Below are 24477 nucleotides of genomic sequence, written 5' to 3' on the forward strand. Positions count from 1 at the left end.
CCATCCCTGCTAAAGGATAACCAAAACTTTTAGAATACGGTAGTATATGTGTGAAAAGATTGGTAAATTGGTATAACATTTTGCAGAAAACCCAAAAGTTCGAGTAGAATGACACTATCAAATGATTTGTTCCAGTTACAAATATTGGGTTGGGGTTGTTTGTTTATTTTACTAAAAGTGTATATCAAAAGCATACAACTAAACTTTGACACACTGGGATGCATCATTTTAGATGCTTTTCGCTTTTATGTAATTAGCAAGATTTAAATTCTGGAAGCCATTAATCAAATCGAATGCAATAGTACCTGGTAAACAATACAATAATCGCAGTTGGTCTATATTTATATTCCAAATCATGAACGTTTTAATAAAAGTAGCTTCCCCATTTTCTTATAAAATGCAACTATAGTAGTCCTAATCTGAATCAATTTCCAGCAAATGCTTAGATAAAATAAATAAAAAGCCCGCAAGCTGGTGCGCATTTTCTTTCGTTTTAATTGGACAAAAGGTCTGACTTGTCATTAAAGTAAATAACACTAGCAAGCTGATTACTCATCTAAAGAAACCCAGTTTAAGGTAGATGGGTGTGTATGTTTTTATTAATAGAAAACTGAAGTACAAGTTGATTGTAATTTGTTAGAAATAAATAAAGTATAGTGGTATGTAACATTAATGTGGAAATGTAATATTCTGTAGTTTTTGGAATCCTATTTCAAGTTTCTTCCTGTACCTCCCATTCAGTAATAAATAGTAAAGAAACTGGCTATTAAGTATTTTATTAATGGTCAGAAAATTGCTGCATCACAAACAGAACAATCCCATCTTTCCTGAAATTAAAAACTAGCTAATAGATTTTAATACATTTATGGTTTTTTTGGGGGGGGGGAAAGACTATTCAACAGACAAACATGGATATCTTCCAATATTAGCAGTACGCTTTTGAGTTTAAGTTATACGATCTGTATTTAAAAAGCTAAAGTGTTGTTTTGTCATGTCTTCTGATTTATCTCTCAGTTCTGTTTTCAGTATTCAGAGACCTGAGGTTCATATGGAAGCATGTATTTGAATAATTAAGCATGTATCTCTTTCTTTTTCTGCGGTTTTTTTTTTTTTTTTTTTTTACTGATTTGGATTTTCTTTACTCCTTTTTTTTTTCTCTTTGTTTTCTTCAATCATTTTATTTTATCCAAGCTGGGGCAGCAAGGTCTGTGTTCTTATCTTTGTTCTGTTGCCCATCTGCTCCTTGTTGGTTACGTTTTCTGTTTAGAAAAAGAGATCACATTTTTCAGTACTCTGCTCACTGGATGAAATTTTTTTTTTTAAAGGCTGACCAGAGGATTTAGTTATGACTTCATCTTTGAAACAAATGGGAACTATGTGGCTAAAAACCCTTCCTTTAAAAATTTCAGCCTATGTTGTTCCATTATTTACTGAATGGATTTACCAAAATTGTATAGGTTCTAATCCCAATCAGCTGGTACTAATTTTCTTTTCTGTACTACTTTCCCTCACAAAATATGTTGCTCTTTTGGAAGTATCAGAGATAAATACTTCCTGGTAAGAAGTTGGAATTTGGAACATACATGCTTTATCCCAGATTTTTTTTTTTTTTAACTCTGAAAGCAGGAACAGAAAATGCTTAATCCGTATACAAGTAAATTCTCCTGTAATTTAGCCCATAGTTCCCACTCCTCCTTTGCTACCCATGCAACAAACAAACTTTTTGCATGGTCACATGGGTGGATCTAGAATTTTGAAAAGGGGGATGCAGATGATGATGTGCATAATCATATATAAGATAACATATTCTCCAGTTAAAAAGAAACTAGAAGTTTTAGTAATATTCTAGAAACCTAGGGCTGTATTATTCAGTTTAGGAATGAAGCAAAAAAAATCTGCAGGGCAGGGAAATAGTAGCTTCATTATCAAGAGCTGCTAACAGAGCAGAATTGCAGAACAAAGGTAGCTTGATTGGTGGACTATCAATACTATTAAAAAGAAGAGAGGGTCTTTAATACCTGTGGAGTAACAAGTTTAGAAAGGATCAAATAGATTATAATTGAGTCATGAAATCAATGAACTCCTTCAGTGCTGACTTGAAATGCTCCTGTCACTACCAGACAGTTGGTTTTAAACTTTGGGTGGAGAAGGAATCAAAGGCAGGTAGGTGCAAGTGCACTGGTGTACCCTGCTGGATCCGTCCCTTCCTTGTCATTTATGGTTCTAAGCAATTCAGCCAACTTTAACAGTAATTTTGTTTAAGTCATGGAGACATCTACTACAGCTACTTGCCCTCATTTCCCTTGAATCCAGATAAATCCTTCTGGAAAGGATCCGTCTCTTCAAATTAGGCTTAGTTCAATTTGAATATCCTGTGTGGTGATGCAGTGAAGAACATTCCTATCTGTGGTGCCGCACCCTTTTATTCTTAATCTGGTTTTGTCTCCAGCTTTGAGTTGCTGAAGCTGCCCACAGTCAATCAAATAAGAGATCTTTATTTTTTTCCCATGTGACAAAGGAAAGGAGGACTAAAGCAATATTGAGTGCAGTCTTTAATTAAATCTTCTCATAACTTTCTCTTCTTTGGGAAAAGCAGTCCTCAGATGTCATAACCATAAAAGCTACATGTTTTATGGATGAAGGCTATATCCAAATTGCTTCTCTATGCTGCTGAAAACTCCATGACCCAGCCATTTACTTCCATTCCTTTTGCACAAACTTGGAAATGAGGCTGCAAAGCTCTCATAGGGAGTTTCCCTGCTGCTGTTTTTCAGGCAGACAGGAGGCATAGACAATTGTGGATTAAGATTGATTGGGGCCCTGGACAAACAGAAAATTGGAGCCCCCCCATTATAAACATGAATTCATGGACTCCAGTGGGGTGAGGGGCTCCTTCCCCTCCTGCCGCTGCCCCACATGGTGGGGGGGAGCTGGGTGGACCTAGCTGGACTGGGGATGGGGTGGCACATGACCATGTCTTCTTCCTGCTAGCTGCCCTCCTGCCATGGCTGGAGATGAGCAGAGTGAGGGCAGATGTGGGCTGCCCACTGTGGGATCAGGGCTCTCCACCTTGCTGCCTTTGCCCCAGGGGCCCCGTGCCATCCAGCCACATACCCTGCCTGCGTGGTAGTGGGTGGCACAATTCGCCTGTGTGTGTGTGTGTGTGTGTGTGTCCAGTGTGGGGCTCCTGAGGGAAAGGCAGCAGAATGGAGAGCTCTGAGCCTACAGTGAGCAGCCAGCATCCACCCTGCACACACATCTGGGGGGCACATGCACAGATCTTGGGTTCATGCAGCAGCAGAGAGCCATGACCCATGGACAAGATGCCCATGGCTCTGCCTTACTCCCTGCCCTGAGCCCAGGTCCCATGCACTGCCATGGCTGGGCAGTGTCTCCAGCCCCACTCACCTTCCCTCACTGTGGAGGCCATGATCTTTCCCCACTCCCACACCCCTTCCCTCCTCCAAGCTCCTTCCTTCCTTCCTTACCTGCAGGGAATTGCTCTCCATGCTCTACAGCTGTATTCCTGGCCATGTGCATGCATGCAGCCGGGCACATGCATGTAGGCCCCCTATGTCTCACTCCAGCAGCCCCAAGCAGGCTACAATACTACCTGCCTGCAAGGGGAAACCCGCCATTTCCCATGGGAACCCAGGCACCCTGGGGGCCCCTGATTGGCACGGGCCCATGGACCCATGCATTAACCTGCCTATGGGCGTAGAGCTCAAAATCAACAGTGGTAAGGCATTAAGGCATCTCATTTATCTTATGTGGAGCAGGAGCTGGTAGGCAGGACCTGCTGCTTGTCAGTATTCTCAGATAATATAGATGTCCCTGAAGAAACCAGTAATTGCAGCATGAGGTTGTCAATTTAGACTTATTTGTAATGGGTAACTAAAATATCGAAAGAAGTAAGCTGATTCTTCTCTAAAACCATTTGGGAAATGGACATAGTTTACAGCCTTTGGAAGGTAGTTATGGAAAGATTTTTTAAGAAGTCATACAACCACATTTACCTGTCTGTGCAGCATTAGACCCTACAGTATATTTTCTAATGTTAAGTTTTAAAAATTCAGTGCTAAATCCTGACTCTGGAGATGGGGTTTTTCCTCCTTCTCATTGTACGAATTGTCATAGCATATATTAAGCCAGAATGTTTCAACTACTTTCTAGGCATACTGTCCTCCCCTCCCCACTACCACCCTTCTTGTGCCATTTTCCCCTCCCCCCCAACCAAATTCCTAATTCACTTATGTAGATGACATGTAGTTTGGTTTTTGAGAAAAATCTTCATTATACACTAAATATTTTGGTGATGATACAGATCCACTTTTATGTATTTTTAATGCACATATAAATCACAAATACATTGAGGATTTTTTCCTGAATAGTGTATATATGTAATATCCTGGTTTAGAGCTGCTTTAAAAATAAATAAATAAGCACCCTGGTAGAATTTATTGTCCTTCATTTCACTGACTATGAGCGAACCTGTATTAGCCTACCCAGAAGGTGTGATTTTTGCCAGAAAGGTCAGGTTTAATTTTTTTTGGTTATATAGTATTTTGCTGCATTACATTAAGTATTTAACTTCTTTCTTCACATAAGAACGTGTTGTATTTCCTGTGCCTTTAGAATTTCAGACTTGCTTGAATTTTTTTTTTTTTTTGCTTGGTTCATCCATGTCTTGACCAACAAATAATCCTTCAAGTAAAATTACTTGAGCCCTCCGCCCCCCCTTCCTCCGCCCCCCCAACATGGTGCACTTCCTTTAATAGTAATGGCTAAACTACATAAAATAATTCTGGCAGTTCTCAGGCACCAAAGACAGATTTACTGAATGATCTATGGGTGCACTTTCCAAGAATATCAAAGAGAAAACATGTCTATCTTAGAAAATCTCAAATTACTAAATGTATGTTTTGCAACATGCAATATATTTACTACTACCTATAAACATTTTTTTTTTCTTGTGACGATTTCTCCATGATATTTGAAACTATGGTACACTACTGACTGACTTGTAATATTTTTCTTAAACCAGTCTCCAGGAACTACAGGTTAGTAACTAGGTTATTTTAGAGGTTTGAGTACAGTAGCAATCAAAAGCCTGAACTCTTGAAACTATAAATGACAAAATAAAACAAAGAAAAATCCCAAGACTAACATTTTGGAGGATGTGTGCCACTTCTATCTTTTAAAAAGTGTTTAACACAAAAATAGTTTAAATGGCAAAAGATTCCTTTGCTATGGCATTTAAAAGACTTTGTTTTGGGAAATATGTTTTACTGTGGTCAAACCTGTTCCCTAGACTTGGAGAAGATGATTTTTGGCTCTGACATCTTGTTTGATTAAAGATTATCTCTTTGGATGTGTGAATCCTAATCTGAGAACAGCAGCCCAGCCAGGTAAGTGCAGGGTCTCTCTAAGGAATGAAAATCTGTCCTAATTAATGTGACTGAGCACAAAGTTGGTAAGAAAAAAGTAATTAAGCAAAGAAAAGTTCCAAGTACTGTCCCTATTCTGTCCCTATGTGACTGTTTCCTAATAGAACTGCAGGGCAGTTGGAAGACAGGCATAATGAGGAGAGGAACAGGTTGTATGTGGAGAAGTGCTGACAGATTTGTGAGATCAATGCAGGAACACTTCCTAGCTGGGAGGATGAAGTGAGAAAGAAGTGTGCCCGGTGGTTCTTTCCAAGATATCTGCTTGCCTTATTTGCAAGTTCTCTATTCAGCTTCCCACACAAACAGCAGGAGTTTAAGGGCCTTGTTGCACACTAATTTTGGGTGGTTTCTGGGGCTCAACACCTGGGGCACATTAACACCTGAAACTTCTTTTAAGCACTCTTTAGGTAAGTCAAAGTTACCAGGGCACGTTTATTTCTGATTTGGGCTACCCAGCTCATAGCCACTCCAGGCTATACCTTAGTGTAGACACCTCACCTGCCCCCTCTCCTCCCCTGCTGGCCCAGATCAGGCCCACTGCCCTCCCCCCCCCCACATTTAGTTGTGGCCTCCCTGCCTGGCTGATGCCACTCCTCTGCTGTTCTCTGGGCCAGGCTCAGCCCCAAGAACAGAAGTCAAGAAGTGGCAGCATCCAGGGCTGGCCAGCCAGGTTAACCCTTCCCTGCTTGCTCCCTCAGGACAGACTGCATGGACAGCCAAAAGTGAGCAGGTGGGGAGGGTGAGGGGAGCTCCAAGGGTGGGTGGGGGGATCCCTGAGGCTGGGCCCTTTAGAGTTCTTATCATGCAATGTGACTTTAAGTATTGCTACGAGGAGGATGGGGGCAGGGGGGACAAATGCAAGGATTGGCCCTCAGGTGCTGGAGACCCATGGTATGTCACTGACTTTATCTCAACCTCACTGAACAAGATTTAGTTAAAGGGACCAGGGGCATTTTCTAAACCTGCAGGAGTTCGTACATGTGATTATGAAGCCACGCTGGAGCGTTTCTATTAGAATGCAGCCTAATTAGAACATGAACTAGCACATATAGAGTACTTAAGTTTCATAGAGGTACCAAGAGGCTGTTCCCTCTCCCCTTCCTTTTACTGCTTAAATGGATTCCTTTGGTAAGAGTAAAAAGAGAGCATATTAGGTCTCATTTTCTGTTACAAGTTTTCTGACCTCCTAATCGGAAAGAGAAATGGATAAAGCTTGCCTTTTTCTCTCATTCAGTTACATATATGACAGATCTTTAAATTGATTTCCCAAATTGATCTCACCTGATGAGAGACAGATTAGAAAAGAGCATTAGATGAAAAATTACTAGGTGGTGGTCCCTTTTCAGACAATGTCATTACCCGAAACTTGTAGCACATCTAGTAATACAAACACAAGCATACAAGCCAGAAATAAAGTGGGGTGGGATGCCTGGGAAAGAGACAGTAACAGAAAAACCTAAAAAAATTAAAAAGGCCACATATTGAAGGGTCCCTTTTCAGCCGCTAGATGGCAGTTAAGTCTTTTGAGATAAATCATGCAAAGAAATTGATCTTTCCCAGTAGATGGTTCTCAGATTATACTATAATATCTCTCAGAAATTGTTTGTCTTGTTTTGTTTTCCAGTTGAGATAATACTACCTGGGTTACTAGGATTTGGGGGAGGAGGGGAGTGCTAGCATGAAACATGTAATCTGATTCAGGACTGGAATATCCAGTTGAATATCTCACAAACTTTTAAAGAGTAAAATACATCTTAAGTACAAAAACCACTATAGTTTTTGAAACTCTTGAAATCTCTACCCTGTTACCACTGAGTCACATAAAGCAGAAGAACATGCTGAAAGCACAGACTTTGTAGGGAAAATGTTGGTAAGTGAGCTGACTATTGATAAACATTGTATGGTAATGAACACTTGCATCCCTTATTTTTGGGTTGGCATACAGCATACCATAACAGTTAAGTGAAAGACCCCTAATTTTGCACTGAATGCAAAATGCTTTTTTTCTTTCTGTATATTTTTTCACTTTGGTTGTGGTACGTTTGATAGTCAGGAAAGAGAAGTCAAACAAGAGAAAGTAAGTGCCTCTAACACCATCTGCTGGCCAATAAATTAGAAATAATTTGAATACATAATGGGTTCTTTGTTTAATGGAAAGGATTCAGCGAGGCGTTCCAATACTTGATGGCCTGTCTTGCAGCAAATCCATGGTGTATTATTAACCCTTGAATAAAGTTAACATGTCTTTTTTTGTAGCTCTTTTAATGCTGTATTTGGGCTATAACATTTGTGTGGAGAAACTGCCAAGTATTGCTATTTCCTTATTGCATCATATAATGATTTTCTAGCAAGGGTGATAACTCTCTATATTGAACTTCCTTATTTCACCCTGGTTTTGATTATTCACTCCCACCCCCTGTCCCCAAAATAGTTTTCATATATATATTTTTACTGTTAATTAGAATCAGCTTTCAGACATTGGGTAGGGGGAAGTGGTACTGGTAGGACTGATTATTCTTTGTAGTTTTCTTCTTGATATAGGGTCTGTCATAATGTAGTAGCTCTGAAGGACTTGTACATTAATGACTTTGGTAGTGGAAAAGCCCTTTTTTTTTCTAGTGTGCATGGGTAGTGGATAAACCTAACTAATATGTTTCTGTTTTGTGGTTTAACTTTTTACAATTCTGCACAGGAGCTATTCCTAGTGAAATAATCAGATAGAGAAGTTGTAGGGAAACTGCTGTAACAGTACCTGTAACTACTGTTTGAACCAGAACTAACTACAGAAATTTGTACTTATTAGTAGCTAAATTTGAGTCTGGTATGGCAAATGCTAAAACAATTGCTCAGGAAACTGCAATCATATCCAAGTAATTAATAGTACAGTCTTTAGATTCCCTGTGGGAGTGTCTGACAAGACTGTGGTAAACCAGAATACAGCTGGTAAGCATGCTTCATCTCTCCATCTTCCACTACTTATTGGTAAGCTCCTAGATGTAAGTTGGCTACCTTAAAGCCACCTATCTCAGGATGTCTTGAAAAAGTTGTCCAGGCAGACACTTTAGAAAGACAGAATGGCAGCACAGAAGCAACATGACCCATCTTAAGAAAACAAATGTGAAACCTCTGTTTTTGATGTTACTGGCCTGAGTGTAGATAATATCAGTCTACCTCATAAACTACGACATTCAAAAACATGGAGTGACCTATGGAGAATTGTAATACTCCTCAGAAAGAATTTCAGTATTTTTTTGTGCCATTTTTGCCTTAATTAATGTACCTAAAGTAATCTTGGAGTGTCTGTTCTCCATGTTGTTTTGGTGATTGACCCCCTGGAAAAGTCAATGCACTGATAATACTTGCATTTTGTGTCCCTTCTAAATTGCTGAAACTGGCTAAATTTCAAACCTTCCTTTACCTTTTCTATTTGATTGCTAGGTGAAGGGCAGGCCTTACAAGTGGGTCATTACCCTGGGTGCTGTGGTCAAGGGGGTGCCACACATACATGTGCATGAGCAGCCCACACTCACAGCAGTGCTCCCTGCTGTCTGATCCCTGTCCCAGGCAGGAAGAGCAGAGCTCAGCTCAGCCCACTCCCCATCCACAGCCACTGCTCAAGAGGATCTGGGCCAGGCATGTGCACATGGGGTGGTGCTTGCTTCAGTCTGTGCACCTTGCCCCCACACAGCAGCAGAGGTGCCTGCTGGGCACGCCATGCTGTTCTGCCTCCCCATGAGACTGCAACCCATGTCCCTGTCTGTCTACCTCTGCACTGCTGATTCTACCCCCCCCCCCCAATTTTTAGGTGGAGAGTGGGGGGGATGCCAAAATACAAACTCGCCCAGGGCACCATTTCCCTAAGGTTGATCCTGGCGGGGGTGGGGTGGGAAATGGGGAGAGGAAGAAGGTTGGAATAAAATGACTTTTCCTGTTCTTTTACGTAGGGTAATTATTTGACAAAGCTTTCTCAAAAAGTTTTGCCATGTTAACTTTCTCAACAACGGAACTGTTGGGACAGACCTAGATAAGAAGAATAAGCTCTGTTGCCCACAGCTATGCTCTAGTCTTCCTTTTTGGTTTTCATAGCAAATGGAAAGATTCTGGGGAGATGAGACTAACACTGTTATTCCCACTATAGGAGATTCGGGGATAGGAGTGTATCATATAACTATGCCCCAGCTAGTAGATCCAAAATATGTTCTTGTGTACATTTGATAGCTTTATTCATGTATATGGAGAATTTGAAATAATTGAACTTTAAATACAATTTGTACAGTCTCAACTATAAAATATATATATATATGCATAATTGCTATATGTATATACTGAATATCCAGTGGGTTTTTTTCCAAAATTGGTCTCTAAAACTAAAATTCCATTGAAAATGAAAGCTTATAAATTTTCAAAGAGGAATGATATAAATTACCCAATTTTTTCCCTGATGGATAGATGAGTTAGAATAAAAGAACTAGGTGTGTATTCACTGGGCCTCTTTCTAAATTTTGGCATATTAATATATTATTATATGTTTGATTATAGGTATGGCTGCTGTTAAATGTTGCTATTTTTTCTAACATCTGTCCTTTAGGTTTATGCCTTCATAAGGAGAGCAGGGTAAAACATTTTAATAGATATTTTGCCTAATAAAAGATCAATCTCTAAGGCTTCGCTAGTGTTGCTCATTCACATTAGAGATACCCTGGAGTCAGATTTGTCCCAAAACTTGGGGTGTGATTCTGCCCTTTACTTTTATTGGTCTTGGACAGAGGTATCTATATACATTGATGGAGATATTAATGATTTCCAGTTGGTCCTGCTTTTGTAAGGATAAGCTTTTTGCCAAAAAATTAGTCCAATACAAAATACTCTGTTAATTTAATGAGGAAAAAAATAGCAATCCAAAAGGACATTAACTTCCCACCTATCCCGTGTCATAACAGCACTGTGTACATTGCTACTGAGCAAAACCTTAAAAGTGCAATTGGTAGAATTAAACTACAGAAAAAAATGAATCCATCTAACATCTGTTTCATTGTTCAAGACTGCAAATACAAAAGTAGTATTAATAGTAGGCTTAAAATTATTGATGATGAGATTTGTAACACGTAATAATTTGCTTTTAAAATAGTATAATTTATTCTAAACTATTGTTAACTGGGTATATTTATTTCCTGATTTTTGGTTTTGGTTCCCCCTTTCCCCTTCATATGAGGTGTGCTCATTCAAAGTCCAAAAGTACTGATAGGACTAATTTTGTATGCTGTGGGACACATTTACATGTGCAATTAATTTGGCTAAATAAACTCTGGTGCAGCTCATGACAGTGCTTATTGCCCCTAAGTCCTGCATTTACACATGTACCCAGGACTCCAGCACATTGAGCTAGGTCAGAGCAGCTCTGGTTGGCAGAGGGCCCCAGGGTTCAGCCTCCCAGCCCCCATACTGAAGCACCCTTATACCCCAGCCAATGCCATCAGCATCTATACATGTCTTGTGGCACCTTTAAATAACAACATCACTGGGTAGTACTTGTGTTTACAAGTAGTATGCTATGGAAGCATTTATTAGTTTACTGAGGCCTAATAGAGCCATAGTGTAGATGCTTGGCCGGGGTGGGCAAAATGCACCCCACCAAGCCATTCTATTTTGCCTGCAGGGCCCCTAAAATTTAGAAAATAAATGTTCATCTGCCCCTGGCTACCTTTCATGTGGCCCTTGATGGTTTGCCAAAACTCAGTAAGCAGCTCTCTGTCCGAAATCATTGCCTGCTCCTGTGCTAAAGTGACCACCTATCCCTAATTGGGTGCGACAGTCCTGGAATGGGGACATCACGTCCCAGTCCTGGGCTACGTGACTGCAGGACAGCATTTGTCCTGGATTTGCAGTATCATGCAGGGATTGGGAAATGGTGGGTTTCCCCTTGCAAACCGGCAGCATTCCAGCCTGCAAGGGCCTGCTTGGGCTGCCAGGAGTGGGGCACAGATGCATTTGCATGCCTGCATGCTTGCACATGGCCAGGAATACAGCCAGGCAGCATGGAAATCAGCTCCCTGCAGGTAAGTCTGTGGGGGAAGAGGGCATAATGGGTGCATGAGGGGTGCAGATTGAGGCCCCATGATAAGGGAGTGAGTGGGGCAAGGGCTGGATCTGGGAGAACTGACCAGCCAGAGTGGTACATAGAGCCAGGGCCTAGGGTGTGGAATGGGATGGAACCAGAGGGAATGGGAAGGGCAGCTCACCACCACTGTACACATCCCCCAGGAGAGGAAGTAGGAAGGACACATTCCCCCTCAATTTGTGCATGGGGTAAGGGTGAGGTCAGAGGTGGGCTGCCTGCTGTGGGCTTGGGGCTCTCTATCATGATGCCTTCTGCCTGGGGGCCCTGCACTGGTTGCACTGCCAAGGTGAGTTGCCCTCCCCCCCCCCCCCCACACCTAGTAGCATTGGGGACATGGGTTCATAGTGGGGCCCTCCCCCCCCCCCCCCCCCCCGCTGCTGGGTAGGCAGGGGTCATGTGGCCAGCACGGCTCAGCAGGGAAAAGCCATCAGAGTGGGGAGCCCCAAGCCCACAGTGGGCAGCCTGCATCCACTCTTGCTCCATTTGTTAACTTGGCTCTGCTCCTGCCATGCTGTTGGAGGACTGGGGTGGGGGAAGAAGCGAGCATGTTTTATCTTTCCATTTTAAAAGGTGGTCACTCATAGACATTGAGTCTTTACAGCTGAGCTCATTAGGCAACTCCACAGTAAATGTCTCATGTAGATCCACTCACAGTATATTAAGTAGAAAATCTAATGGTTTATCTTGTGTATTCACCCTTCCCTTTAAAAATGAAGTTCTTTTTAGACTTTCATGCCATTTTTTTTGAGCTCTCACAAAATTATAAAATTCATTTTTCCTGAATGGCTGGTTTTATTACTTTTACCTCTTAACTGATGATTCAAGATGCATGGAGCCCTCTCTCTTTCCTTTTAAGATGGCTTTCCCACTTCAGCAGCTTCTTGGAATCTACCATTAACCTATCTTCACTCTCAGGTTTGATGATGGAAGCAGAGACAGATGGCAATCCTTGAATTTTTGTCTACTTGGGTTTCCACTTCAGGGCTATTAGAAAAGACCAATCCCTTCCTTTCATGGAGGTATTCTTTGCCGCTAATACCTGCTAAAAGAAAATTTAATGTCATGTAGGTATCCAGTTCCAAGCATCTTCCAGTGTTTAGTCTTGTGAAATAGTCCTCAGATTGTAATACTATCTTCTGTGATCCTGCTAATGATGAGTTTGAAACTGTAGCAGCTTCAAAGGAACCCTTTTGGTTCTATAGTTTACAACCCTTGGAAAACCATTCTTTTACCTGAGCTGTCACCTACTGGAGCCAAACACAATACTGAATTCCTCAAATTTGACAGCATAAGGAAAAATTGGCCTTCGGGCTCACAACCAATTTTTTTCTTAAACCTAATGCTGGAGCTTAATGATTACAAATCCCTTTACTATTTTGACATATCAACATTAAGATGCATTAGTATATTCCTGAAATTTAATTCTAATCTGTGGAGAGGAAGACCATATGGTAAAAATAAGTTATTGAATGGTCTTACACATCAGGCCCTTTCTGAGGATGCTGGCCTACCAAACTAATATCTGGCAAAGGGGACTACTTGTCTATAGCTCAGCCTGTGGGAGGTCATCTTTACTGTCAAATTTTCCATGGTGTAAGCATCCATAGTGGGTCAAACTTCAATATCTTCTGTCTTTGGACAGATGAGGTGTTACAGCTGGCCAGAGTAGAAAAGGCTTAGCCAAAAAGTTTAAACATCTGGAGTTTCCTAAAGTAAAAACTTAGGTTAGCTATGAGAAATTTGAATAATGCATAACCATGTCACTAAGTCTTCTCCTTCTTTTCTTATTACAGTCCAAGTGAGGAAAAAATTGACCAGTACTCCCCCATCCCAAGTCACCTAACTGTTCTGGATGTCATCCACCTTTAAGCTGCCTGCTGTTCCATGAGTCAGGACTACTGCACATCCATATAGTGCTGGCAGGTGGAAGCCAATTGCTGGTACTGTTGTATCATCCACTGAAAGACTTAAATACTCCTAGCCCTGGTGCGGTAGCCCCTGTGATCACTAACAAAGCATCTAAGCAGCCAGTAAAAAAGTGACGGGCTAAGATTCTGTGTATCAAATCAAAACGTGTTTTTCTATACTGGTCATACGCTTCCCATCTGAAAGGGTGATGGGGCTGTTGCTACAGCAGTGTTTCCCAGGCCATATCGGATTATATGTGAAAGGTGGGAAAGCTACTGTGTTTAAAAATATTTGTTGTTTCCACCCTCTTTAAGAACCTCTTTGCGAGTGTGTCACTACCCAACTATTTCAGATGAGCAGCCTCAAAGGCTTAAGTTGCTTGTAAAGAGGAATTCCTGGCAAAAATAAGCAAACTTTCCTTGGCTCACCAATGCATTCAAGTTATTAAAAAAAACACTTCTTGTGCTATTTTGAAAATTAATACTGTATCAGGGAAAGCTTAATGGTGTTTGGCTGGAGCGTTGATGCATTGGTTTTTAAAGTGGTGATAGGCCCACTCATTTATCTTCTGAAGAATCTAGGATTTACCCCTTTTGAGATTCTTAATTATAGCAGTTAGACAAATTCCTTAAATGGTATATTGCAGTCTCTGAGCTCTTCCCAAGATCACAGGAAAGCTTATTTTGCCCTCTTTCTTAATTTGTGGGGTTCTTTTCCTTCTGGGATTTTCTGATGCTTCTCCTGTGCCATTAAATCTTCCCCTACTTAAAATGAAAATTCAGCATACCCAGAAGTGAAGTTGTTTATCTTTCCCTAAATGTGTTTAGCACTTCTGTATCCCAGAGGCTTGAAGAGCTGGTGGAAGGTATACCTGAGCAAAATAGAGCAGAAGTGGTTTTGAAGACATCCAAACATGATGTAGTTTCTTTGAAGGATCGCATCTGCATTTAATCAATTTGGATTTTTCTATGATGCTAAGATACCAACTTACCAAGCAACACTTTATCCTATTTCAAATTGGCTGCGGGAAACCATCTACCCTTGTAGATGATATCATGACCCTAGTTACTGACACCTTCATCTCCTTTCAGTCTAGTGCAATAGGAAGCCCATATTCCTTATGCTGAAGCGTTCTGTACCAGTTGATCTCTTCAGCAACACAGACTACACTGAGGTACAGCAGATCTGTCTCCCTTCTTCTACAGAGAACAAAGCTCTTCAGTCTTTATTTTCAAGGCATTCAGTGACCAGGGACTAACATATCTAAATGACTACTTTATGTTCCAATATGAAAACTTTGTTAAAAATTTTCCTTCTTCTGGCGATTAATTTGCCTACTAACAAAGGTAGGAGTCCTCTACCAAACATCTATCTGCACAGGAGGAAAAATGTTTGCCTGATCAAATGCTTCCTTTCAGGAGCCCCTTCAAGAAACATGATTCAAAGTCAAAATGCACAAAAGAAAATTTGTATTGCAAATTATAAGCATATTTTTTCCTGAAAAATTAGACCCAAGGAATAAAGATTAATTAATCAGTATTTTGCTGAATAAGTGAATTAAGCAATAAATCATAGAATTAGAAAGGACCTCAGATATCATCTGGTTCAACACCCTGCATGAGTACAGGAACGATATTACTAAACAGTCCGTATCATATATTTGTTCACTCTCCTCTGAAGTCCTCCAATAAAATAGATTCTACAACTTTTCAGGGCAGTCTGCTTAACCTACCTTACTGTAAACTAAATCTAAACTAATATAAATCAGCTTTCACTTTTTGCTTATACATTTTTCACCATTAGCACATGTATGTATTTGCTAACCTTTTCCCACTGGAATAATCAAAGTCTAGGGAAATTTATACCCTTCAGGACTCCTTTCCAGTCCAAACCTGTGCAACATTACATGATCATTGGAATAGGGGAGATTTAATCAAACAGTATTTAAAAAAAGACTTGAAAGACTTGGAATTGGGATGGTTCTGTTTCTGACAGCAAATTCCCTAAAGGTTTTGGGTATGTTTTTTTTATTGGGGGGAGGGGTTTTGTGTGTGTGTGGGAATGGGGAGGGGGGGTCGTCTTTCCCCTCAATACCTCCAGCAGTAAAGCTAGAATACTAAAGAACATGATTGTCTACTTCACCTGGCAAGTGAAGTATGACAGTCGGTTGAATACTGTTTTCTGAAGTTTCTCATTTTAGCATCATTTAATAACAGTAACTGGGCAGTATGAAACTTTTGCTAAAATGCCATGTTTCCTGCCTTTATGCTGAGCTGCAGGGCTCTTAGGATAGCTTTTAAAAACATATTAAATTTGGAAAATGAAGAATCTGCCAGGCTTTTTTATGTTACAAAAACTAAAGCTCTAATTGCAGGATGAGCAGTGTTGAATTGTCAGAGGTGAGTGGAAGCTACAAATCTGCTTTCACTTTTACATTGAAAAATGTATTTCATAGACAAGGTAGTTGGTAAGGCTACTCTGTCTCTGCAATCCTGGTAGACCCGCTAAACACAGTTTATATAAAAATACATGTATGTATGTATGCGTGTATATATGTATACGTCTCATAGTTTTCTGAAATTCTCCTTTGGACTTTAAGGTGGAGGTTTTTCATACGTTTGTGTATTTGTTTATTTTTCTTTTTTTTAATTTTAAATTAAAGGTTTATAAAAAGCTCCCTCCTTCCCTCATTTGTTCCAGGTAGGGATATTAAAGGCTACTGTGACCTACATGGATCCATGGTTTTTCAGTATGTTTGGTTCAGAACTAGTTACCAAAAGGGAAGAAAGCCAAATGTATGGGGAAGGAATTCAAGCTTTTAGCAATGGAAGTTGGAGAGAATTATAGGGCTGATGTTGTCAGTTTAAACAGTAAAGTGAAAAACTTTTTTACTTCAAATATGTAGAAATAGCCTGTTCTTAATAAAGCTAGTGTGCTAATTTTTTAAATTAAAGAATTAATGTAGTTTAAGAGAATCCTGAGATCCTTTTAACCTGCTACAAAGGAATTGAAGTGTAGCAGGTCAATTATCATAATTTTTACCAGACAAAATAATTCGGCATTTCAAATACAATTCCCCTTTTATGCACCTCGTATTTAAATGATCCTTTAAATTTTAAAATTCTTGGTTTGTATAAAAATTACAAAATTGCAGGATATGAATGAGTCAATGTTTTTCTTTTTGGCTGAACTGGGAGGAAGAAATTCCATTTTTCCCTTAATGAGACTTTTAGATTCTATAAACTAAATTAATCTTCTAGGGATATTATAGGAGATTATCAAAAACAAACTAGTTTGTATGTAAAAAGTTGCTTTTGTGTGTTCCTTGAAGCGATCCTTTTATTTTCTCTATGGATATATAGATGCCTAAAAAGATTTAAGTGAGGCAAGATGTTCTTGCTTGAGAAAACTCTTGAAAAAGACTCGGGTGTTTAAAGTAAGTGATTCCAAATGCTATCTAACCAAAGCATATATATCCTGTTTTCCCAAATATATTTAATTGATGTAATTCCCCCTGAGCACACATCTCAACAAAGGTATGTATGTTCAGATTGCACTAGCATTGTGAGACCAGGTTGACTGATTCATTTTCTAACAGCCATAACTTGTCAAGAAATCAACACCCTTCCTCTGTATTATACTTCGCATCTTAAAAAATGTTAAAAAAATATCCAGTAGTATAGAATGCTTCAACTTCATTAGAAGACCATCTCCATTAAGAAGTTTGTTTTTGTTTGCCCTACACAATTGCTTAGCAGGAGATTTGACAGTCCATCAGTTTTCATGATCTTATGAAAATATTAAGCTTTAAAATGTCTCCTCTTCTCATGAAATTGTTTTCCTACCCTAGAGGCTGGAGTTCTGGCCAAGAAATCCAGTAAGGTAGCATATATATATATTTTTTTTAATGAGTTCTATATTCTTATTGGGGCTATAAAATTATATATATTCAAGTCCAGCCTTCAATACTGTATTCAGGTCTTCATAAAGTGACATTGTACTGAATACATACTTAGATTCATAATTGTTAGAGATGATTCATGGAACTTTCCATATGGTACTTTACCTATACTTACAAAAAAGAATTGCAATACTCGTAATTCACTGCTGTATTTTTAATCCATCTTTGGATGACATTACACTGAATAGGAGGATTCCGTTTACAATGCAAAAAACATATGCTAATACAGTTTTAATAAATACTAACTCTGGCTTGAGTACCTTTACTGCCTTTTATAGAAGTGTAAATTGAGAAATATAGTTTCTCCTTTTATACGGAAATGGGGTAGCAAAGTACTTGCTCTGCTCACAGGTAACCCCTATTTGCATTGACTATAAGGTTCCAGTCAGAGTGGAACTAAACTACTGAATGGATGGTAAGATGTTTAATCTTAGCTGATTGAGCTGAAAACCAAGACCATCTTATTGCAGCAGTCTTTTGTATTCAAGTGCAGGAGGGCTGGACCTGATGATCTGTAAGGTCCTTTCCAGCCTAACAACTATCAAACTATGTGTGTTTGGAAATGCTCTCTGTCCTTTGTGCTAATTTCTTCTTTTTTCTCCCCCACAAAGGATGATTTTGAGCTGAAATCTGAGGAGCGTGCTAATGTCATCCAACAGCTTGAGCAAACCATTGAGGATCTGAGGACCAAAATTGCAGAACTGGAGAAACAGTTTCCAGCAACAGAAGCACAGACTCTTTGGTGCGACCAGGAAAGTGAACCTGGACACCTAGTTTCTAGAAAGCTCAGTGGTGTTGCTGTTCAAACAAGTGAACTGAATGCCCTCTCCAAAACTGTTTTACAAGTAAAATCAGTACAGACTTCACCAACAGAAATACACGCAATGCCTTCAACCAATGCACTGCCACTGCCACCTCATCATGTGGAAGGGGTTCGCAGCGAAGGGCCAACTCAGCACTTGCCAACTCTTGAACTACAGCCCACTTTTTGTTCTGAATTATCTTTGATGCTGTCACCGAAAATGATCTCAGTACCACTGGATGCAAGCCAATCAATGCAAAATATGTCACAACCACCTATTCCAGGACCTCAAGCTGATTTGTTCTCTTTTTCACATGAAGGAGAGAGTGAATCGCCACCACACTTCCAAAATACTGAGAGTGTGACTTGCAGTGAGTGCCCCCCTTTCATGTCCTCGGAGCCCACCCATAGCATTCAACATTCACTGCCTGACACAGAACTGTCTACTCCCCTGCCTGGAGCAGGAGGTCCTTCTTATACATCGTTCCTGCCTGGGGCAGGTATCCCACCCCCACCACCTCTGCCTGGCTCAGGACTCCCTCCGCCTTTGGTTTGGACAGCATTGGACCCTTCTCTTCCTGGTATCGTGATGCCTCCCCCAGCTCTCCCTCCACCTTTGCCCAGTGGAGAGATGCTGCAGCCACCCCCACCTCTCCCATCTGCAGGCATCCCACCAGCACCACCTTTGCCGGGAATGCTACCCCCTGCCCCTCCTCTGCCACATACAGGAATCCTTCCCCTGACTCGTTTGCAGGGAACAGGAATAGCACCCCCTCCCCCTCCCCCTCCCCCTCCCCTGCCTGGAATGGGAATGATACCCCTACCCCCGCCTTTGCCTGGTGCAGGCATCCCTGCCCCTCCTCCTCTGCCGGGAACAGGAATGCCCCCTCCACCTCCTCCCCCACCTCCCCTGCCTGGAATGAGAATGCCACCCCCTCCTCCACCTTTGCCTGGTGCAGGCATCCCCCCTCCTCCTCCTTTACCTGGCATGGGAATGCCACCGGCTCCCCCACCTCTGCCTGGTGCCAGCATCCCACCTGCCTCACCTCTGCCTGGCATGGGAATGCCTCCCCCGCCCCCACCTTTGCCTGGTGCAGGGGTTCCCCCTCCTCCCCCTCCTTTGCCTAGCATGGGAATGCCACCACCAGCCCCCCCACCTCCACCTGGGGCCTTTCCTCCTCTGCCACCACCAGCCCAGGGCAGTATCTTGCCATCTGTTCCACAAGTCTGTGGGTTTCTTCCTCCTCCTTTACCAGCCAGTTTATTTGTAATGGGGATGAACCAGGATAAAGGGAGCAGAAAGCATGCAATAGAACCATCTCGACCAATGAAGCCCCTTTACTGGACAAGAATTCAGCTTCACAGTAAAAGGTAAAATGTGCATGTCTATATGTACATATTCTGATGAAGAGAATAATGGACTGTTTTGGTTGCAAGATGCTTTCAGCATCCTGGGTTTAGTATCTTATAAAGAGATCTTTACAAGATATTTAGAATCAGTGTCAATTCAGTTTGATTTTTAATTAGCATTGAAATAAGGTATCTATTGAATTTAAGATTTTGAATCTTTAGATAACTGTGACCTGGTGATTACATCTATATCTTTCTTTTGCAAGGTATTCTTTCAAGCACTTTTCATGAAATAGGCAGTCATATTAATAAGCATAACTGATTTCCATCCTGCCCCTTTGCATTGAAGAGTCAGCATGGAGGAAAAAATTGTATGTTGTTGCTGCTTGAAAATACAACTGGTTTTTGGACAACTTTGTATCTAATCTTGTGAGATGCTGGCAACCTTCAGTTCCCCATATGGTGATGGTGGTGTGTTTCTGGCCCTTGTGAGTTCTACGTAAAAGGTTATTCTGGTTCTACAAGATAGGATGTCTGTCCATCTGCAGCAACTTGCAGTTTTGTTCCTCCTAATGAATGTGTACTTGCATGTCTTAATTCTGTGGCTTGCTCAACCTTTTTTGTGAATGTATTTTTCTCTTTTTTTGCAAAAAGTCCTTTTTGTTTATGGTAACACGATTCTAGTATTAGTCATTTCTTTTCTCTCCCTCCCCTACAATTTCAACACCGTCCTGCTTTTTGACATTAATTGTGTATTTATCCTTTCTCTGACTAAGCTTCCATCCTGTTAATCACCACCTCAACTAAGGTGGTCTGCAGTCATTGGCTTATTTCCAGTCCTGTGGGGTTTTTTGCTTTTTTTTTTTTATATAGTGAACTGTTGATAGCATTAGCTGTAGAATGAACTAGGTATTTTTAAAAATGATTCTGGTATCTGCAGAGCGTTATAGCACGTGCTTATCAAGTATTGAGTACTGGGGATGCACTTAAAAAAGCCCCTCAATACATCATTAACAAGGATTCGAACTCTAAAGTATAGTTTATTAAACTCCTGAAACCTCATATTAGCTAGTCGTTTTAAAAAATGCTAGTAACATCTTCTCTCTTATTCCACCATTTGTGATTCTACTGAGTTTGACATTGCCCTACATAGGTTTTTTGCTTAACTTTAGAGATTCTAATGCTTCACTTGTGTGGGAAAAAATTGAAGAGCCTTCCATAGATTATCATGAGTTTGAAGAACTGTTTTCTAAAACAGCTGTTAAAGAGAGGAAGAAGCCCATTTCAGACACCATAACTAAGACGAAGACAAAACAAGTGAGTACTCCTTTCATTTCATTATCTTTGCTGGGGTGATTTATCTACGTGAACATTGGCTTCAGTAGGCAACTGAGGCGATTGCTCCCTTTTGTAAAATTAATATACGTAATTGCAGTTATAAAGGAATTATAAAGTGTTACTCTTTTAAAGCTTAAATATATTTACTAATGTCTCCCATAGTCGGTTGTATAATTATGTGAATTGCACAATAAATAATTATATACATTATCCAAGTTTCTGAACATCAGTGCATTAGACCACCTTGATATTGCATGGGCTTCAGAACTGGCAGGAACAAGTTTGCCATGACACAAACAAATCCCAAACAAGCAATTTTTAATAGCGTGCCTGCTTTTAAAGGAGGGAAAGATTCAGTTCTGACAGAAAAGTTGAAAATTAATAATATTTCATATAGAGCCTGCGTGTCTACACAAATGTATGTGTACAAAAAATAACATGCAACTTGTTTTTATGTGAAAAAATATAAGGTTGTAAGTAAAAGTAGTGGAAAAGGGGGTGTAACAGCAGTGACTTAGCTGAAAAGCACTGCTTGAGAGTCTGTTCTTCTATTATACCCATGACTTATGTCTATACACTCTCTCTCCCTCCCTGTCTGTCAGTTTCATTGCTGCGTGATAAGAATAAAAAGCATCATGCAAAGAAAAATGCCATTCATCAAAATCATTTTTTAAAATGACAAGGGCAAATATAAATCGGGCAAATATAAATCAGGCAAATGTAAAGTTTATGGAACAGGCCAAATTTAGTATCAGAATATCGCAACATCCTCTTTACATTATTTGTTCCCACCAATCCTCTGATGAATTAGACAGTGAAGATAGATTACCTTCCAATTATCTTATTTTCATTGCTAGTTTTGTCACTATAATGAGCTAAGTGACACGCTTAGATAGATATTTATCTATCTATCTAAGCTTCCTGAGTAGTCAGGAATTTTAAGTTTAATGTTAAAAACCAGGACCCTCATTCATCTAGTCTAGTCTCCTAGGGCGTATGTAGATGAAACAAGGGCCCTAAATTAAAGCGGTGGGTTTTTAAAAACACCACTTCGATTTAGGGCCAATTAAAACCTCGTGCCATGCACATGGCCAACTTACCTGCCTTTCCAGCACAGGGGAGGGGAGGGTGAGTTGCTGGCAGGCAGAGTGGTCCCTGGGCTGCGGGTTGGGGCAGGTGGGGAGAGGGCTGGTGCTTCCCTCCACCGCCCCGGTGGCAACCACCCACAGGCACCACAATCACGGAGGGAAGCACCAGGGCCCCGCACAGCTCAGGCAGGCAGGCTGCAGAGAGTGGGGAGATCAGGCTCACTGCCATTTTTTTGTTCCTCTTTTGGGAGAAGCCTGCCTTCCTGGGCTGTTTCCAGGCTGCCTGCACAGGCTTTCTGTGGAGCCCCTAAGCTGCACAGAGCCTGGCGCTTTGCTCCGCAGCTGGTAGGGCAATATCTACATGTGGCCCTAGTTGCAGAGACTGTGCATTCACTTCTAAATTTTAGATGTAGACCCTACTAGACAGAATTTTGAAAGAAGTCATGTTTCGGCCTCCGTGAGTGAACAGAAACTGTTTCATGCATAAGGTTCTGTGCAGTAATAAAAAAAGAAACCTGCAAAACAAAACAACACTCCCCCACCACCCCTAGAACATTTGGATGGATCTTTGTATGTGTGGTGGTTTGAGGCCAAAGGTTTCCAACACATAACCCACCATGGGGACATAGATTTCAGCACCTGTCCAGTATGTAGCCTTCTAGGTGCTGTAGTCATTCATGTGCAACAGTAGTTTCCTATACCTTATTGGGCATACTGTTTGGGGGCAGGCTTTGGTTCTGTCCTGTTGTAGTCTTCCTGTTGATTTTCTTCTTAGGAGCCACCCATTTTCCTTGTTGCATCTGACTGTGCCCTCTGGCCAACTGATGGCTGAGGCCTGATCAGAGTTACTTGAGTGCTGGTCTCCTCTGCCCCTGCATACTGATTCCCTGACATTGCTGGTCCACAACTGTCTAAGGTTTCTTCTCGATCACTGCTCCTCAGTGTTAACTACTTTATAGGGTCTTGGTTCAATAACAGCTTGGACAGTGGCCTCTTGCCATTGTTTTATGTAGTTGCTGCATGGCTGAATGCAGACTGTCATCTCTATGCAGAGGAATTAGGTATTTAGCTCCTCTAGTGTAATATACTCCTCATCTGCCTTGCTATTTTCTTTGAAGACTCTATGTGTTGTCTGCTTGCTTTCTGTCTGGCTGCAGCATGTTGTCTGTTGTCTTTCATGGGTAGTGTCCTGGTTCTTTATTCCATTGGTGTTTGGGCTACTATCAAGTCCCTGAAAGAGGGTATTGCAATGGTCCAGCAATGCCAGATAAGGATCATATCTAGTTCTTTTTGATAAGGATCAGATCCAGTCCCATTCTATGAGCCTTAATGGCTCTCAATTTCTTAGGGCTAGGCTGGAGTCCTGCTGAGGTCAGATGGTATCCAATGTTAAGGGACTTCAGTTCTCTCAATGTTGGCCTGTCTTAATGTTCTTTTTTATACACATAGGAGTTGTTGCAGCTAAATATCATAGTCCTAGATAGCTTTTCCTCACTCTCTCTGCCCTCCACAATCAAGATGTTATCTGATACAATTCTGACTCCTGAAAATCTGATTCAGTTTGTGCTGGAACAACTCTGGGGGAGGACTGATGCCCATGGACATTCATACTTCTGCAGAAGGGCATTGCAAAGGTTGCCAGATGGCTTGAAGGCTCATTTAGTTCCATATACCAGATCCCATGTTTTATAACACAAACCATAAACATTTTGCCCTTAATAGTTCAAGCAGTATGTCCTCAAGAGTGGGCAGTGGATAATGACTTCTTTTTAGTGCCTTGTTGAGAGGTTTTGGATTTTTACAGGTCCTCAGTTTGCCAGATGGTTTTCTTACCACTATCAGGATGCTGACCTAGCTGGTGCTTATTTCCACTGGTTTAATAATACCCCTTCTTGTTAGGGCAGCAAGGCATTCTTTGAGTGGCACTTTGAATTTCAACAGTTGTAAAGGCTGTATGTGTGGGTCTGTTTCTAAATTTAGCATTTCCTCTAGGTGCCCATCTCCTGCAAAAACATCTTTTTGCTCCAGTAAAAAATCTGTCAAGGACCACACCTTGCTTCCACCCCCCTGTCTCATGTGGAGGATACACTGGTGTTGCACTGAAAAAAGGGGCCATGGCTTGCCATGCTTGGCTGCCTAACAGTGGATGGCATTTTTCAGTGCTGATCACTGTGAATTCCAGACAGGATTGCTTTCTGTTCTGTGGATTTTGTAGTCTTCATTTACCCACTGGCTGTATAGCTCTTTTCTTGTACATAACCAGCATCTGCTTACATCTCTCCAATCTGATACTACTGCTGAGTAGTTTTGTAGGAACTATGTTGCAGCTGGATCCACAGTTGAGCTGAAAAGTCACTGGTTGCTGTTCCACTAATGTAACTGGAAATATGACCAACAGCTTAGTAGTAGCTTTCTTCTGTAGTGCATGTATGTTGTGAGTATTTGGATCTTCTAAAATCACTGAG

General features: G+C 40.9%; 1 protein-coding gene across 1 annotated transcript in view; it reads left to right on the top strand.

Moving 5' to 3' along the window:
* Positions 1 to 24477, top strand: part of FMN2 (formin 2) — a 246295-nt gene that overhangs the window by 64951 nt on the left and 156867 nt on the right. The window contains exons 5-6 of the mRNA XM_090044786.1: positions 18046 to 19607; positions 20759 to 20903. Coding sequence (XP_089900912.1) covers positions 18046 to 19607; positions 20759 to 20903 — 1707 coding nt within the window. The remainder of the gene's footprint in view (positions 1 to 18045; positions 19608 to 20758; positions 20904 to 24477) is intronic.

This window comes from Crocodylus siamensis, chromosome 1, assembly GCF_052110815.1.
Source record: "Crocodylus siamensis isolate JL-2025a chromosome 1, ASM5211081v1, whole genome shotgun sequence".
NCBI lineage: Eukaryota > Metazoa > Chordata > Crocodylia > Crocodylidae > Crocodylus > Crocodylus siamensis.